This window comes from Lithobates pipiens, unplaced genomic scaffold, assembly GCF_037356315.1.
Source record: "Lithobates pipiens isolate NorthernLeopardFrog02 unplaced genomic scaffold, aLitPip1_a1.2 Scaffold_28, whole genome shotgun sequence".
Lineage (NCBI taxonomy): Eukaryota > Metazoa > Chordata > Amphibia > Anura > Ranidae > Lithobates > Lithobates pipiens.
This window is the reverse complement of record NW_027507789.1, coordinates 211,470,986-211,489,557: the sequence shown is the minus strand read 5'-3', so window position 1 is coordinate 211,489,557 and position 18,572 is coordinate 211,470,986. Positions and strand designations below refer to the sequence as shown.

Here is an 18,572-nt window from a genome sequence, read left to right as displayed (position 1 = left end):
ATTGCATGCCGTTGCTGAGCCTATCTACTAGGACCCCCAGATTCCCCCAGAGGTTCTCCTCCCAGTGTATAGATTGCATTCATATTTTTGCCACCCAAATGCATTATTTTACATTTTTTCTACATTGAACCTCATTTGCCATGTAGTTGCCCACCCCATTAATTTGTTCAGATCTTCTTGCAAGGTTTCCACATCCTGCGGAGAAGTTATTGCCCTGCTTAGCTTAGTATCATCCACAAATACAGACATTGAGCTTTATCCCATCCTCCAGGTCGTTTATGAATAAATTAAATAGGATTGGTCCCAGGACAGAACACTGAGAGACCCCACTTTCCACGTTGGACCATTCCAAGTACTCCCCATTTATCACCACCCTCTGAACTCGCCCTTGTAGCCAGTTTTCATTCCATGTACTCACCCTATGGTCCATGCTGACAGACCTTAGCTTGTACAGTAAACGTTTGTGGGGAACTGTGTCAAATGCCTTTTCAAAATCCAGATACACCAGGTCTACAGGCCTTCCTTTATCTAGTCTTGTAGGTTTGCAGTTGTGCCATACTCTTTCCATTTTTGGATGATGGCTTGAATAGTGCTCTGTGAGATGTTCAAAGCTTGGGATATTTGTTTAGAACCTAACCCTGCTTTAAACTTTGCCACAACTTTATCCCTGACCTGTCTGGTGTGCTCCTTGGCCTTCATGATGCTGTTTGTTCACTAATAGACCTCTGAGGGCTTCACAGAACAGCTGTATTTATACTGAAGTTCAATTACACACAGGTGGACTCTATTTGCTAATTAGGTGACTTCTGAGGGCAATTGGTTCCACTAGATTTTAGTTAGGGGTATCAGAGTAAAGGGGACTGAATACAAATGTACACCACACTTTTCAAATATTTATTTGTAAAAAAAAATGAAAACCATTTATCATTTTCCTTCCACTTCACAATTATGTGTCACTCTGTGTTGGTCCATCACATAAAATCCCAATAAAATACATTTATATTTTTTAGTTGTAACATGACAGAATGTGGGAAGATTTCAAGTGTTATGAATACTTTTTCAAGGCTCTAAAATAGAAGTGACTGAAGAAAGAGGAAGGAGAAACTACTGGAGGAAGATGTAGGAGAAGTGACTGGAGAAAGAGGAAAGGGAAGTCTCTGGATAGAAGGGGTAAGGGAAGTGTCTGGAGGAAGCGGTAAGGGATTGAAGTTAATCTTAATATGAAGTTAATATAGTTTCACATTTAGAGTACAGTTCAGTACATTGTATCTCTATAAGAATGTAAATACAATGACATTATCATTTCTTCTCAGGATTTCCTCACCGGAGTTGATATTGTATTATCTGAAGAGGCTGTGGGAGCAACAATATCTGTGAAAAAGTAAGCTTCTCTCATTCATGACCCATCTATATCTAGAATTTGCTTATTAATAATTGATTATATGCTTAAATATATGCTTAAAACTGCCCACCGTGGATATACGTCGGTACTTTGACGTAGAATACCAGGGCTATAGAAGCAGATAGCTGCCATAACCCCAGTAATTTTTTGAACGGCGGGCGGTCCACTTGCAGACAAAAATGGTCTCCACGGCGGATTTGCCTCACACTTTTTAAGGGACCAAAAGTAATGGGACAATTGGCTGCTCAGCTGTTCCATGGCCAGTTGTGTATTATTCCCTCATTATCCCATTTACAAGGAGCAGATAAAAGGTCCAGAGTTAATTTCATGTGTGCTATTTGCATTTGGAAGAGCTGTCACTATCAGTGAAGCAAGCCATCATTAGGCTGAAAAACAAAACAAACCCATCAGAGAGATAGCAAAAACATTAGGTGTGACCAAATCAACTGTTTGGAACATCCTTAGAAAAAAAGAACGCACCAGTGAGCTCAGCAACACCAAAAGACCCGGAAGACCATGGAAAACAACTGTGGTGGATGACCGAAGAATTCTTTCCCTGGTGAAGAAAACACCCTTCATAACAGTTAGCCAGATCAAGAACACTCTCCAGGAGGTAGGTGTAGGTGTGTAAATGTCAACAATCAAGAGAAGACTTCACCAGAGTGAATACAGAGGGTTCACCACAAGATGTAAACCATTGGTGAGCCTCAAAAACAAGAAGGCCAGATTAGAGTTTGCCAAACAACATCTAAAAAAGCCTTCACAGTTCTGGAACAACATCCTATGGACAGATGAGACCCAGATGAACTTGTACCAGAGTGATGGGAAGAGAAGAGTATGGAGAAGGAAAGGAACTGCTCATGATCCAAAGCATACCACCTTATCAGTGAAGCATGGTGGTGGTAGTGTCATGGTGTGGGCATGTATGGCTGCCAATGGAACTGGTTCTCTAGTATTTATTGATGATGTGACTGCTGACAAAAGCAGCAGGATGAATTCTGAAGTGTTTCGGGCAATATTATCTCTCTTATTCAGCAAAATGCTTCAGAACTCATTGGACGGCGCTTCACAGTGAAGATTGACAATGACCCGAAGCATACTGCGAAAGCAATCAAAGAATTTTTTAAGGGAAAGAAGTGGAATGTTATGCAATGGCCAAGTCAATCACCTGACCTGAATCCGATTGAGCATGCATTTCACTTGCTGAAGACAAAACTGAAGGGAAAATGCCCCGAGAACAAGCAGGAACTGAAGACAGTTGCAGTAGAGGCCCTGCAGAGCATCACCAGGGATGAAACCCAGTGTCTGGTGATTTCTCTGCGTTCCAGACTTCAGGCTGTAATTGACTGCAAAGGATTTGCAACCAAGTATTAAAAAGTGAAAGTTTGATGGATGTTTCTCCAAATGTTTTTTTTTAATTTATTTTATGCACATTAATGAATTTTTCTTTTTTGGGTGGAACTCCACTTTAAGTGGTTAATAATTCTGTCTCTGTAACCGCCATGTATTTAAAGGGGTAATTCTGAATATATAACTTTTTCTATATGAAAACCATCTTGGCTCACACAGATGTGACTTGTTTTCATATAATTTGGCATCCCTCTATTAGTTAAAGTTCAATTTGGCCCGAAACAAGTGATCAAAATCATACAATATGGCACCAAACGTGGCACCATGCATTTCAATGGGAAATTTTGAATAAGAGACAAATAATAATTAAATAAGAGAAAAAGCACCCCCCTCCATTAGTACAGACTCCCCCCCCCAGGACAAAGCACCCCCTCCATTAGTACAGACCCCTCCCCCAGAACAAAGCACCCCCTCCATTAGTACAGACTCCTCCCCCCAGGACAAAGCACCCCCTCCATTAGTACAGACTCCTCCCCCCAGGACAAAGCACCCCCTCCATTAGTACAGACCCCTCCCCCCAGGAAAAAGCACCCCCTCCATTAGTACAGACCCCTCCCCCAGGACAAAGCACCCCCCTCCATTAGTACAGACCCCTCCCCCAGGACAAAGCACCCCCCTCCTTTAGTACAGACCCCTCCCCAGGACAAAGCACCCCCCTCCATTAGTACAGACCCCTCCCCCAGGACAAAGCACTCCTCTCCATTAGTACAGACCCCCCCCCCCAGGACAAAGCACCCCCCTCCATCAGTGCAGACCCCTCCCTCAGGACAAAGCACCCCCCTCCATCAGTACAGACCCCTCCCCCAGGACAAAGCACCCCCTCCATTAGAACAGACCCCTCCCCCAGGACAAAGCATCCCCTCCATTAGTACAGACCCCTCCTCCCAGGACAAAGCACCCCTGCCATCAGTGCACCCCCTCCATCAGTACAGACCCCTCCCCAGGACAAAGCACCCCCTCCATCAGTACAGTTCCCTCCCCTCAAGACAAAGCACCCCCGTCCATCAGTACAGACCCCTCCCCCAGGACAAAGCACCCCCTCCATTAGTACAGACCCCTCCCCCCAGGACAAAGCACCCCCCTCCATTAGTACAGACCCCTCCCCCCAGGACAAAGCACTTCCCTCCATTAGTACAGACTCCCCCCCCCCCCCAGGTCAAAGCACTTCCCTCCATTAGTACAGGAGCTAGGGTGGGGGCACGAGGCTGTTGAGCAAAGATACATAGGCCACGCCTACTGGTGGAAGGCAGCGAGATTGGAAGGGGCGGAGCCAAATCAAGGAGCCGGACAGAGAGGCAGCCAATCAGGTTTGAGTGTGCGGTGGGAGTGTCATTCCAATACTGTGTGGCTGAGCGGGAAGCTCCGTGTGCGATTCGGCTGTTCTCTGTCATGCCCACCTTCATGTCTTCCTCCAGTCACAGTTATGACCAATAACAGGGGGTGGGGATATTAGGTAGATAACGTAGGGAGAGAGGGGTGGGCATTTTTCTGAGTGATGCATCATTTTGTTTGAATCAAATAATAATAAATAACTAAACATCTTAACCCTAACATAAAATTAATAAATACATAAATTGTTATTATTATTATTATTATTATTATTATTATTATTATTATTATTATTATTATTATTAATAATAGTAATTTTGTTTTTCTTTGGATGTTTATGTATTATTATATTAATATTATTTATATTGTTATTAATAATAATTTATGTAATTTGTTTTTAATTATTTATTTATGTATTATTACACATTTTTAGTTACTTGTGCATTTATTTTACATTTATTTATTCATTTTTCTGTTACTATTTAATCATGCAAAAAAATGCGCAAATGCGCAAATTGCACGTTTTTCATTCATTTCTATGGGGATAAAAACGCACCAAGTACGCTCACATCTGCCCAATTCAAGCTACAAAAAAAAAAAAAAAAGCTCCAGAACTTTTTTTTTGAGCTTTAGGCGTTTGGCTTCAGGTGACTTGTAGTGGAGATGTGAACTATCTCCATAGACAGAATATTTAATTTTTTTCTCCTCCAGCATGTAAATTGGACCGCATGTATTCAGACAATATTTGCCTATCTCGGAGCTCAGCTGTAAGCCCGTGTTACTAGTGTATTGTAAAATCAATGCCGATCACTCACTGCAGGCCCATCGCTGGGTTTTAAGTGCTGATTGTAATACTATTATAGATTACTACTTCCATTCACTTCCTAGTTCTGACCAAATCCTACACTAATCACTCGCATCTGCAATTTAACGAGCATTTATAGAACGACCTAATAAAAAGTTCCTCTCTATCAGGAGCCAAGAATAGATCGATATGAACTTTCCCTGAACTAGCTTATGGACGTGTAAAAAAAAAAAAAATATCAGACTGATCTACAACAAATTCAACTTTTATTCCCTTCCTGCAAATGTAATATTGACAGATTTGTTTCTATTAATAATAGTAAATTCCTTTTAGGAAGTAAGTTCAACCGCACCGCCATCTGCATCACAATACAAGCTTGGGAAGGTCGATGAATGGGACTAGAACCCAGATTTTTTTTTTTATATTATTGATATCATCCAATGGTATGGCTGCTCCATAATCTGAATATTAGGCTGGCAGCTTCTGCACACAGAAGGTTTTCCACCATCACCATGGCTTGTAATAGGGATGAGTGACCCTGCAGCACCACACTGTGATATTCAAGCCCAGAGCAAACTTAATCGAATGATAGACTGTTTTATAAAGCCAACGTGTTTTTTGGGGGGCTGTAACTCCACCCCTTCAGCATTTTTCTACTTGAATCAGCTGCTGATGGATGCTGTTCTATACACTACAATAAATCCCAACTGTGTATTAATTACTAAGTCAGCATACGCCGTTTCCTTTTCTTCAGCCCTGATGAAGAGGGGATACAGTCCTCAAAACCTGTTGGCTTCATAAACAATCTGTCATTGGAATAAGGACTTGAATGACACAATGTGGTGCACTCACATAATATAATACACCACAGGCCCAGAAAACCTGCTGGCATAACTTGGAATGTCAATGTGCTGTTAATTTTAACAAATTTTTACAATTTTTTTGTGTGATTAAACATGATAAAGTTTAGTTTCCTGTGCTAAAAGCATACCTGTGTTTCCTGTTAAAAAAAAAAAAAGCATTGCTGTGGACTATGAATAAATCCAAATGTCACTCAGTAGTCCAGTAATGTCTACTTTGGACTACTGAGACATGGACTTGTCTACTTGGACATGTTTTGGAGAAATGGATGTCCCTGTGGATATGAGTAGTTATGTACTTGTATATGCTTTATTTTTTTTCATTTGTGTGTTATTTATTTATTTTTGTGCAAAGAAAGCAAAAACACTTATTAAAAAGAGTTCCCCTCCAGGGTAACTTTTCCAAAGTCATGTGTGTAAGTTTTGGATGTCCACCTCCACTTTTTTTTTTTTTTTTACAGTTTCTCGCTGTCCTTGGTTCATTCCAGTGTGGGGACGGTGAAGGTAAGTTAGTTCCATTTTTCTGCAGTGGGCCTGTTGAGATAGAAATACAGGGGCTGTTGTACAGGTGGAGAAAGTTATCAAATTCAGTGTTTTTCAACCTTTCTTCAGTCAAGGCACCCTTTAGAACTGTGCACAGTCCCAGGGCACACCAACCTGAGGGTTCCTTCACACCAGGAGGTGCGTCCGCTTTTTTGTGTATTTACGCATGTTGCGTTTTTTAATGGGCGCAAACATACATGCATTCACTAGGTGCCATGCTTGTCCTGACGAAGCTCATGTGGTGAGCGAAATGCATTGACGTCATCCAGTCATGTGACCCGGCATCTCCAGTTTATTCAAGCGGCTTTCACACCTGCCACTCCGCATCATCCAGCCTTGGATTGCACAGCGCCAGCAATGACTTACATTTGGGATAGGCTTGTTTCTAGCATTGGCACCCGTCTCTGGCACTGACATCTGCAGCTACTTGGAGCCTTCATCTTGGGCAGTGAAGTAAGATACATCATCATCCAGTAGCAGTATACCTGACAGTAATCTGGAGCTGACTGCATCGCGGGTGAGACTGTTCATGGGATGCCATTCCCAGATGCTTGTTCAGTGATTGCGCTTGCACAGCGGCGCTGATGTGTCTCCCTACCTGTGATTTTTTTTTTATCTGCCCTTCACCTTCTCCCCCTTGGCTGTCCTGCTGCTTTATGTTTGCCTCTTCAGGACTGTTCAATCTTTCAGCATCAGTGCTGGTGTACTCATATCTAATCATCACCAGATTTGGAATACATCTGCAGTTTGCTATCATTGCCCTTGTGTCCCCTGCTATATCTATTGGTCATCAGTGATACATTTTGACAGCTGATCCTTTTTCTCTCACCATCTGTGTCCCCTTTTGGTATGATTGGATGAATGTCTGTGAGCCCGGGTTGTTTTTAATTGTTGCTCTTGGCAACGTTGCCATGATAGCTTTTTATATGGTGTGGTGAAGGTTTGACATCTTATCTACTGACACTATACATGTTTCTATGAATAATACAATTTAGATTTATACTCATGCTGCGTTGTATTTTCCATTTGGAGCTCCTTTCTGTCTGACCCCGGTTTTCTTACCGGGGTCATCACCTTTTTGCCTATAGTTCCTTTTGGCTCCAGGAAACCCCATCCCTTCAATTTAGGGTGAGCCAGCTACATACTAGTTAAGTGGTGTTTTCCCCTTTTTTTTTTCTTTTTTTTTCTACAGATGCGAGGGGGTGTCATTAAGAAATAATGCCACTCACATGCAACTGTAAAATACCTCATATTTTTTCACGGTACAGGGAAACGTGCGATTTGACACGTGTTACCTCACTGCACCTGGTGTGAACAAGCCCTAAAATGTGCAGCAGAGTACAGTGATCTTAGATTGTAAATCTCCTCCCCCCGAATTCCCCCTATAAGCACCCCCCCCAAATTCCTCCCTTCTAGCACAAATCTCCCCTTCTAACACCCCCCCCCCCCCCAGCCAGGGGCAGACTGACCATTCAGCCAATAGAAACATGTATGTGTATACTGTGTGATTGTATACTGTGTGTGTGTATACTGTGTGGCCCCATGAGTTGTCAGTCCGCCCTTGCCCCCAGCACAAATCCCCTGCTCTCAAATCCTGCTCCAACCCCCCCAATCCCCTCTCCTAGCATAACCCCTCCAAATCCCCCCTTCTAACACAAACTTCCTGCTCCCAAATCCTGACTCCTAGCACAAAACCCGCTCCAACACCCCTAATCTCCTCTCCTAGCATAGCCTCCCCCCCAATCCCCCCTCCTCGCACAAATCCCCTGCTCCCAAATCCCGCTCCAATCCCCCTCTCCTAGCACAAATGCCCCCTCAAATGCCCCTTCCTAGCACAAATCCCGCTCCAATCCCCCCTCCTAGTACAAATGCTCCCTCAAATGCCCCCTCCTAGCACAAATCCCGCTCCAATCCCCCCTCCTAGCACAAATGCCCCCTCTAATGCCCCCTCCTAGCACAAATCCCGCTCCAATCCCCCCTCCTAGTACAAATCCCCCTCCTAGCACAAATCCCCCCTCCTAGCACAAATTCCCTTGCTCCGAAATCCCCACTTCTAGCACAAACCCCGCTCAAACATCCCCCCCACCCCCTCTCTTAGCACAATCCCCTCAACACCCCCCCCCGGCAAAAAAAAAAAATCCACCACCCTTCCAGCACAAATGTGCTGTGCTCTCTGATATGCATTGCAGTGATGTTGCCTTAGTGCATTGGAGTGCCACTGAAAATAAATGGTACCATAATGGACTAATGCACATATTATAGTAATGCATGAGTTACCTCTACTCAAAAGTGTGATTTGGCCCTTACAGTGCCTTGCGAAAGTATTCGGCCCCCTTGAACTTTTCAACCTTTTGCCACATTTCAGACTTCAAACATAAAGATATAAAATTTTTATTTTTTGTGAAGAATCACCAACAAGTGGGACACAATTGTGAAGTGGAACGAAATCTATTGGATATTTTAAACTTTTTTAGCAAATAAAAAACTGAAAAGTGGTGCGTGCAAAATTATTCGGCCCCTTTACTTTCAGTGCAGCAAACTCACTCCAGAAGTTCAGCGAGGATCTCTGAATGATCCAATGTTGTCCTAAATGACTGATGGTGATAAATAGAATCCACCTGTGTGTAATCAAGTCTCTGTATAAATGCACCTGCTCTGTGATAGTCTCAGGGTTCTGTTGAAAGCGCAGAGAGCATCATGAAGACCAAGGAACACACCAGGCAGGTCCGTAATACTGTTGTGGAGAAGTTGAAAGCCGGATTTGGATACAAAAAGATTTCCCTAGCTTTAAACATCCCAAGGAGCACTGTGCAAGCGAGCATTTTGAAATGGAAGGAGTATCAGACCACTGCAAATCTACCAAGACCTGGCCGTTCCTCTAAACTGTCAGCTCAGACAAGGAGAAGACTGATCAGAGATGCAGCCAAGAGGCCCATGATCACTCTGGATGAACTGCAGAGAACTACAGCTGAGGTGGGAGAGTCTGTCCATAGGACAACAATCAGTCGTACACTGCACAAATCTGGCCTTTATGGAAGAGTGGCAAGAAGAAAGCCATTTCTCAAAGATATCCATAAAAAGTCTTGTCTAAAGTTTGCCACAAGCCACCTGGGAGACACACCAAACATGTGGAAGAAGGTGCTCTGGTCAGATGAAACCAAAATCCAACTTTTTGCCCACAATGCAAAACGATATGTTTGGCGTAAAAGCAACACAGCTCATCACCCTCAACACACCATCCCCACTGTCAAACATGGTGGTGGCAGCATCATGGTTTGGGCCTGCTTTTCTTCAGCAGGGACAGGGAAGATGGTTAAAATTGAGGGGAAGATGGATGCAGCCAAATACAGGACCATTCTGGATGAAAACCTGTTGGAGTCTGCAAAAGACCTGAAACTGGGACGGAGATTTATCTTCCAACAAGACAATGATCCCAAACACACAGCAAAATCTACAAAGGAATGGTTCACAAATAAACGTATCCAGGTGTTAGAATGGCCAAGTCAAAGTCCAGACCTGAATCCAATCGAGAATCTGTGGAAAGAGCTGAAAACTGCTGTTCACAAACGCTCTCCATCCAACCACACTAAGCTCAAGCTGTTTTGCAAGGAAGAATGGGCAAGAATTTCAGTCTCTCGATGTGCAAAACTGATAGAGACATACCCCAAGCGACTTGCAGCTGTAATCGCAGCAAAAGGTGGCTCTACAAAGTATTAACGCAAGGGGGCCGAATAATTTTGCACGCCCCACTTTTCATTTTTTTATTAGTTAAAAAAGTTTAAAAAATCCAATAGATTTCATTCCACTTCACAATTGTGTCCCACTTGTTGGTGATTCTTCACAAAAAATAAAATTTTTATATCTTTATGTTTGAAGCCTGAAATGTGGCAGAAGGTTGAAAAGTTCAAGGGGGCCGAATACTTTCGCAAGGCACTGTAGTTGTCAAAAGAGGATTTACTCTCACTCCCTTTTCCTGTGACAACTCAAACATTTGGGATTTTACCATCTCTTTCTTGAGACAATGCTCACCAGGACAAATAGAGGGGTAAATCTCCCCCAGTGGGCAAAACCTTGACAGAGGTTCTAACCTTTCTGCACTCTATCAAATATAAATAAATAAAAGTACCCGGGATGGAGGAATTAAGAAATTAAATTAATTAATTAAAAAATAATAGTGCAGTTATATTTTTAAGTTCTCTTTATTTTTATTTATTTATGCTGCCTAATCCTGAAATAGAAGAACAAGAACCTCACTCCTTGAACATGGGTGGTAGCTCAGAGGGTAAGAGCTCTGAATGGTTTGCTGGAGACCTGAGTTCAAATCCCACTGAGGGAAAGCCTTGTGTGTCCTGGGTGCTGTGCAGTGCCTGAATCCCTTGAAGGTGTGATTGAGTAGTGGGAACTATTTCAGACCCACTACCTTACCATCAAGAAGTTCAGGTACTGTGCAGTACCTGGGGTGAGGCAACAAAAACTTAAGTCCCTACTTTTGGGATGGGCTGCCCAGTAGGACAGCCCATTCTAATTTTATATATGTTGAGGACTAAAGAGGCAGGGTGTTCACAACCTAATGTGATGCCCACACGTGTTGTGGGCCTGTGGGGACCTGGGACTGGTGGGTTGTCCATGGCCTCCAAGCTTTCACTCAGAGTCTACTGTGTTTCCTTGTGCTTGTCCATGGAGTCTACGGCACATTCATGGAATCACCCTTGGGGTCTGCAGCACGTTCATGGATTTGAACTCGGGTCTACAGTGCTCTGGGTCAACACTCTTATCCTCTGGGCTACTCGCCCCCGCTTGTTAGCTCCTATGTTCGTTTTCCTATTTCTGCAGTTAAGCATCGTCACAAATTCCAATAGATGAGATTGGATTTGAACCTGCAATTCCAAAATCTCTGTTGGCTCATGGACTGTCTACTAAACTCCTGAGCCAACCAGCCCTTTGGTTGGCAAATAACTAAATCAAGACTTAGTAAATGAAAAGTGAGCAGTTACCCCTAAAAAATGAAAATAGATGAACCAAAGTTCAAACCTGCAACTCCAAACTCTTCCCCCAGTAATAAGATAGTTGTTAAATCATTCTTCCAACCCCAGAGGATCCTTGGACGTTCATTTGGTCTAGGGTCTGTAACATAAACGAAAAAAACGTTTAAACCCAACCTGTCCTTCCCAGGTGGGTAAAAATTAGGACTTAGAATCTTTTTTTCTGTTTATAGGCTCTGGCCTGGAGTTTTGGCAGCCAGCTCCTAGTAGATCAAGCCTGCCCATAGGCATCATTGGATCTTGAACGTTCATTTGGTCTATGATTACATTTATGATGAGTTGCCTTAGCATGGTGGGTAAAAAGTGGGACTTATATTTTTTCTTTTTATTGAGGCTCACGGGTTTAGCAGGAAGCATTTTGAACATCAAGAGTCAATATATAGCTATTCACCTCTGTTTAGTAGCTCATGTATTTGTTCCCCTATTTTAATAAACGTAGGGGCCACAAACAAAATTATAAGCCTAATGTGGCTAGTAGTGGGTAGCCTAATTTAAAGTGATACTAAACACACACTAATTTACATTGTCCCTTCTATTTCTGTATATGGATTATGGCACTGTAATTATTTTAATTTAAAAAAAAAACATTTAAATTACCTTTTTTTTCAAATCGATATACAGCTGTCACATGACAAGAAAAGCATCCTCACAACGTGATGCTACCACCACCATGTTTCACAGTGGGGACTGTGTGTTCAGGGTGATGTGCAGTATTAGTATTCTGCCACACATAGTCTTTCGCTTTTAGGCCAAAAAGTTCAATTTTGGTCTCATCTGACCAGAGCTCCTTCTTCCACATGTTTGTTGTGTCCCCCACATGGCTTCTCACAAACTGCAAACTGGACTTCTTATGACTTTCTTTCAACAATGTCTTTCTTCTTGTCACTCTTCTATAAAGGGCAGATTTGTGGAGAGACGACTAATAGTTGTCCTGTGGACAGATTCTCCCACCTGAGCTGTGGATCTCTGCAGCTCCTCCAGAGTTACCATGGACCTCTTGGCTGCTTCTCTGATGAATGCTCTCCTTGCCCGGCTGGTCAGTTTAGGTGGACGGCCATGTCTTGGTAGGTTTGCAGTTGGGCCATACTCTTTCCATTTTCCGATGATGGATTGAATAGAGTTCCGTGAGATGTTCAAAGCTTGGGAAATCTTTTTAATACCCTAACCCTGCTTTATACTTTTCCACAACTTTATCCCTGGCCTGTCTGGTGTGTTCCTTGGCCTTCATGATGCTCTTTGTTCACTAAGGTTCTCTCTTCACAGAACAGCTGTATTTATACTGAGATTAAATTACACACAGGTGGACTCTATTTAGTAATTAGGTGACTTCTGAAGGCAGTTGGTTCCACTAGATTTTAGTTAGGGGTATCAGAGTAAAGGGGGCTAAATACAAATGTACCCCACACTTTTCATATATTTATTTGTAAAAAATGTGGAAAACCATTTATCATTTTCCTTCCACTTCACAAGTATGTACCACTTTGTGTTGGTCTATCACATAAAATCCCAATAAAATACATTTAAGTTTTTGGTTGTAACATGACAAAATGTGCAAAATTCCAAGGGGTGTGAATACTTTTTCATGGCACTGCATATGTTGCCAGTTCACTAAGGATCATTGAAATAAAGTCCAAGTGTTTATTAGGTCATCACATTACAGTGTTAAAGTGCAACATCCCAGGGCCATGCAGGACCCTGTTGTCAAGCCTTTGTGATAATGTGTGTGTATACATATACTGTGTATGTGTGTGTATGTACGTATTTGCAAATAAAAACTGCACTTTTAACCACTTGCTTACTGGGCACTTAAACCCCCCTCAGTCCCAGACCAATTTTCAGCTTTCAGCGCTGATGCACTTTGAATGACAATTGCGCGGTCATACAACACTGTACCCAAATGAAATTTTTATCATTTTTTTCCCACAAATAGAGCTTTCTTTTGGTGGTATTTAGTTACAGCTCGGAGTTTTATTTTTTGCTAAACAAACAAAAAAAGATGCAAAAAAAATAAAAAATCATGTTTAATAGTTTGTTATAAAATTTTGCAAACAGGCCATTTTTCTCCTTCATTGAAATGCGCTGATGAGGCGGCACTGATAGGCTGCACTGGCGGGCACTGATAGGCTGCATTGGTGGGCACTGATAGGCTGCACTGGTGGGCACTGATAGGCATAGTTAAGGCGGCACTAATAGGCACAGATAAGGCGGCACCGATGGGCACAGATAAGGCGGCACTGATGGGCAAAGATGGGCACAGATAAGATGGCACGGATGGGTGGCACATATGGGTGGCACAGATGGGTGGCACTAAGGGGCACTGATAGGTACCACTGATAGATGGGACTGATGGGCACTGATAGGTGGCTCTGATAGGTGGCACTGCTGGGCACTGATGGGCGGCACTGCTGGGCACTGATGGGCACAGATATGTGGCACTGGGGTGCAGAACCTTTGTTGAGGCAGATTGTGGGCACTGCTGGGTGGCACTGTGGGCACTGCTGAGTGGCACTATGGGCACTGCTGGGTGGCACTGACGGGGGCACTTATTTTTGTATCATCTTTATTGATGAGGGGGCAGGTGGGCACTGGCAGGGCTGGCCGTGATCGGGACTGATGTCCCGATCACGGCCGCCGGTGATCGGCTTTTTTTTTTTCTCCTCACGCTGACAGCGCGAGGAGGAATAATAGCCGATTACCGGCTCCGTTATATCACATGATCAGCTGTCATTGGCTGACAGCTGATCACGTGATAAGGGGTCGGGATCGACCCCTTGCTCTGATCGGTGATCAGGCGAGTCTCATAGACTCGCCGATCACAGAGCGCGCCGCGCGCGCCCCTCAGGGGGCGCGCAGGCCGCTCGTGCACGGGACTACGTCAATAGACATAGTCCTGGAAAAGGAGATCCGTGCTGTAGCCGTCATTCGGCTATAGTGCGGGTCCCAAGTGGTTAAAGACATTCATATATAAAGTAACAAATGGATATAAACCCCCATCAATTTGTTGTTGTCTGTGTCCCTTTGGGGAGATTTTCATTCACTTCCTGTGCTAAAGACACAACAGGAAGTGAAAGAAACCCCCTAAAACGAAGAAATATCCCCCATTTAAATAGTTGTTACTGAAGCCGGGTATTAACGGGTGTGGGTAAATCTTCCAATAGGGACACCTAAAGACTCTAATATTTTGGATTGCCAATGACTTTTCCGGTCTTCCCAGCAGAGACATAGAAATCTCTTTTGTACATTGTAGCTGCACCACCTCTGCGTGCTGGTGAAAAGGACCCTACGCTACACTGCAACCACAAAAATACTTTATAAAAAGACAAGTTTATCAATTTTATTGCATAAAAAGTTGAATGAAATGCCAAAAAGCAGCAAAGTATAAAGTTACAACATTTATAACATCCAAAGTACAACCCTAACCCATTAAAAATATACCCACAAAACAATCAGGTTCTAAAAAACTACATTTCTAAACACACCTTTACATGTATGTCATAGTAATCAGCATATATTGTCTAATCTATATATAAGATATTAATAATGAACATGATAGGCATTATGAAAATATGAATGAAAGTCAAATTTTATAAATCATCCAACAGGCAAAGGGAGGTGGAAAAGAGTGCAGAGCTGAATCAAACAGTGTAATAAATGAATACAATAAATAAACAAAAAACATAAAATTCAAACAAATATAATATAGGCAGCATGGGCATCATATTGTGGAGGAATCCGCATCCGCCTGCCAGAGATAAATAATGCAGATTTATTATACACAACAAGTACAAAAATAATAAAGATAAAACAGCATAAAAGAGTAAATAAAAAAACAATATAAATATAAATATATATATATATATATATATATATATATTTATATATATATATATATATATAAAATATTTTACAAGACTTTGACAAAAAAAAAAAAAACTATATCAACCGAGGAAAGAAACAACTCGAATTGCCGACCTTAACTTTGAGTTTAGATCAACTTTAATGGGTGTATTTATTTTTAAAAAAAACTAATTTGCATAGCTGTTTATCCATTGAAACTGCTTGTTCGTTCTGTGCGAGTGGGGCAACTTAAAATGTCCCCAGCTGATCGAATGTTTTTCATTGAAAAAGAATGGTGTGAGACATATTGCCATTAGATGGAGTGGAGGAGCGCACTTATCTTTTATAGCCACTCAGCACCATCTAGTGGCTATATTGTGGTATTTTCTTCCATTCGCAGAGAAGATAGCCTGAGAATATTCGATTTTGCCCCATTCGCACAGAATGGATTTACAAGTTTTGATAGATGAACAGCCATGTAATTTTTTTCTATGAAGAGTCTGTATAAGTGGGAACAATGCAGATAATGCATAAGTAGGTAACGTAGAAGTGGGGTCAATGTAAATAATGCATACTGTTTACAGATTTGTGACCCTGTTGTGCATTGTAGAATTACTTAGAAAAGCATTTTCCCCTTTTGTCTGTAGGTGGATTTCATACAGCAAGCACTGAACGTTTCCCTGAAATTCCTGCTTCCAGTCCTGAATGGTGAGTTGGCCCCTAAAATTGTTTTTTTTTTTTCATCCTTCTGAATGCTTTAAGTTTGTTTCCTGCATGCCTCACGTCTGCCTGTTCTCTATTACAAATCTTGGAGACATGTTACATGTTAACAAAAATCTTGCAAAAGGTTTTTCGATATTTAATTAATATGTGTGGCTGGCATTATCCCATTCATCCAAAATCTCTTTATTTGACCTGCTTAATCCATTTATAGGGCACCTGAAGAATATCATTCCGCTGCCTATGAACATGCTCCGCCTCCAGAATCCTGTGCTTCGCGTTATGCAGGTAAAGTCTTTAGGTCTCCCTTATCAAAGTGTCTGAGATAAGAATTGTTCCAACTCGATTTCTCCTCACTTCCTGTCCTGCTGACAATGGTTACATCAGGCAAAAAAGTAAGGGAAAATCAGCAACAGGGACATAGAGCGCCACAAAAATCTGGCTACAGCCCTACCCTACTCCAAGTGCTCCTTTTACATGCGCTGCTGTGTTTGCCCGCTCTCTGAAAAGCAACCTTCTGATTGCCTTCCAGAGGCATTTTACAGGCGGCTCAAAGGAAACATGTTGCCTCCTAAATGCCTGTGTTAACCAGTGACACCCCGCTGCATCGGCGCAGTCACGTGCACTTGAATAGGTCATGTTGAACGTTTGTACTACCTGCCAAATGCAACAGGTTGTCAAAATTTCACTGCACCACATCTGTGGCGATGTGTATTAACACGGTCACTGACAACGTTGACTTTTGGCTTGGTGGATGGTAAAACCATGGCTTAATGTGTAAGTTCACCTTTACAGTAAATCTGGACCCTCTCCCCATCTGCCCCCAGTCCCGCTGTACCTGAGGCCCACAATCACCCGCTAGGAGACATTGGGTCACCCCTTTACCAGTCCAGGGATTTGAAATCCCCATGGCTTTCCCTCTTCTTCTCCCCCCATTGACAGGATGGGCTAGGCAGGTTCTGATTGGTCACCGTGCATGTGACGGTGCCAACCAATTAGAATACCTCCTATATGTACCTTTACGAGGTACGCTTAGGAAATTAAGCCACGGGGATTTAAAATCCCTGGACCAGTATAGGTTCGACCTGATGTCTACTAGCGGGTGATCGCCAGCCTCAGGTACAGCAGGACTGGGGGGGGGGGGGGGGGGGGTAAAGTGTAAGTTCACCTTATAGATTTTCTGTAAAGGTGAACTTACTCTTTAATTACGTATTTTTACGGCTTCTCGCCCATACGTGTGAAAGAGGCTTTTGTTGCAGACTGTGTTGCAGTTGGAGAGTTTTTCCTAAAATTGCTATCACTGAGGGCAAATATTTCAAATAGGCCCCTGGAAGTAAAAACCTTACAGGGGTGGTAATCCTTCCCTGCACCTTCCAAGACTTAGAAAAACAGTTTCAGCTGGACATACTTTAAACACCAAAATTGGGCAAATTTTTTTAAAAACTCCCCCTGGAGGTTAAAAATGAAAAGGCACTGGCAGCAAGCTTGTCTCCTATCCAGCCTGGAGCTGGGCTTAAAGAGGAAGTAAACATTAGATTACATGCGAATGTGCTCTGAAGGAACGGCCACGGGTGTCATTGCTTCCGAGCCCTGTGCCGTGAACGAATAAATGTTCAGACATGCGCTGGAGTGATCGCGGCTCCAGCCAATCACGGCTCCAGCAAATCACATAGAGGGTTAAATCAAGCAGCAAGGATGCAACATATCACCTCCTCACCACCTGTCAAACACCTCTGAAAAGTGATCCACCATGTGATCGCTTTTCAGAGGGGCATGTGAACGAGGCTAACCACACCAGTTTTATTACCGGCAATACTTGAATACAGCATGTGCAGCAGAATGTTGAAAGCCTGACCTCGGTTTCTTCTCTTCCTCCAGGGGTACGTAGTGATCATGACAGACCTGGAGACAACTCTGTCCTTTCTGGATTTCAGCAAGCTCTTCGAAGGACAACACTTCAAGCTTTTCGAATGAGAAAAATTACAAACAGGTGTTGCTGAATGAAGAAAATCTGAAAAATTCTACCTGTAAACTGGAAACCTACTGTTTTTAAAGTGATATTAAACGATAATTGTTTTATTTTTTAACTTTATTTTTAACACTGTGTGTCTCTCCCTCAACATTAAAGATTGTCTACCCCAGCATTCCATCCTGGTTTCCCTGACTTCTGCTCCCGTTCCCAGTTTTAAGGTGGCTTGCAGGCTCCTCTGGAGTAGAGGTTCTCAACCTCAGTCCTCACGTACCCCCGACGGGCCATGCTTTGGGAACTTCCCTTAGATAAAATAGCTCTTATCAATGTCATTGATATTGATTTAAAGCAGTTGTGCAAGGTAAAGGAAAACCTGAAAACCTGGCCCGTTTGGGGGTACTTGAGCACTGAGGTTGGGAACCACTGCTGCTCTGGAGCAACCCTGTTGAATGTGCTGCTGGGGAGGCCTACATGCCGGCGGGAGTTTGCTGCCTCTGTTGGGAGTAAATGCGATACCAAATTTTGTGAAGGACTGGGGCATGCATGTACACAGGCACTAGGCATGATGGGACTTGTAGTTTTGAGCAGGGCTGCTGTTAGAAGTCATGGGGCCCCATACAGCCTAGGTGACAGTCACCAAGCCTAACAAGCGGCT

General features: G+C 42.9%; 1 protein-coding gene across 1 annotated transcript in view; it reads left to right on the top strand.

The window, feature by feature from the left end:
• Positions 1 to 18,092, top strand: part of LOC143936121 (bactericidal permeability-increasing protein-like) — a 76,887-nt gene extending 58,795 nt beyond the window's left edge. The window contains exons 13-17 of the mRNA XM_077460477.1: positions 1,314 to 1,381; positions 6,268 to 6,310; positions 15,876 to 15,936; positions 16,163 to 16,236; positions 17,827 to 18,092. Of these exons, the coding sequence (XP_077316603.1) occupies positions 1,314 to 1,381; positions 6,268 to 6,310; positions 15,876 to 15,936; positions 16,163 to 16,236; positions 17,827 to 17,922 (342 nt within the window). The 3' untranslated portion in view covers positions 17,923 to 18,092. The remainder of the gene's footprint in view (positions 1 to 1,313; positions 1,382 to 6,267; positions 6,311 to 15,875; positions 15,937 to 16,162; positions 16,237 to 17,826) is intronic.
• The last annotated feature ends 480 nt before the right edge of the window (positions 18,093 to 18,572 follow it).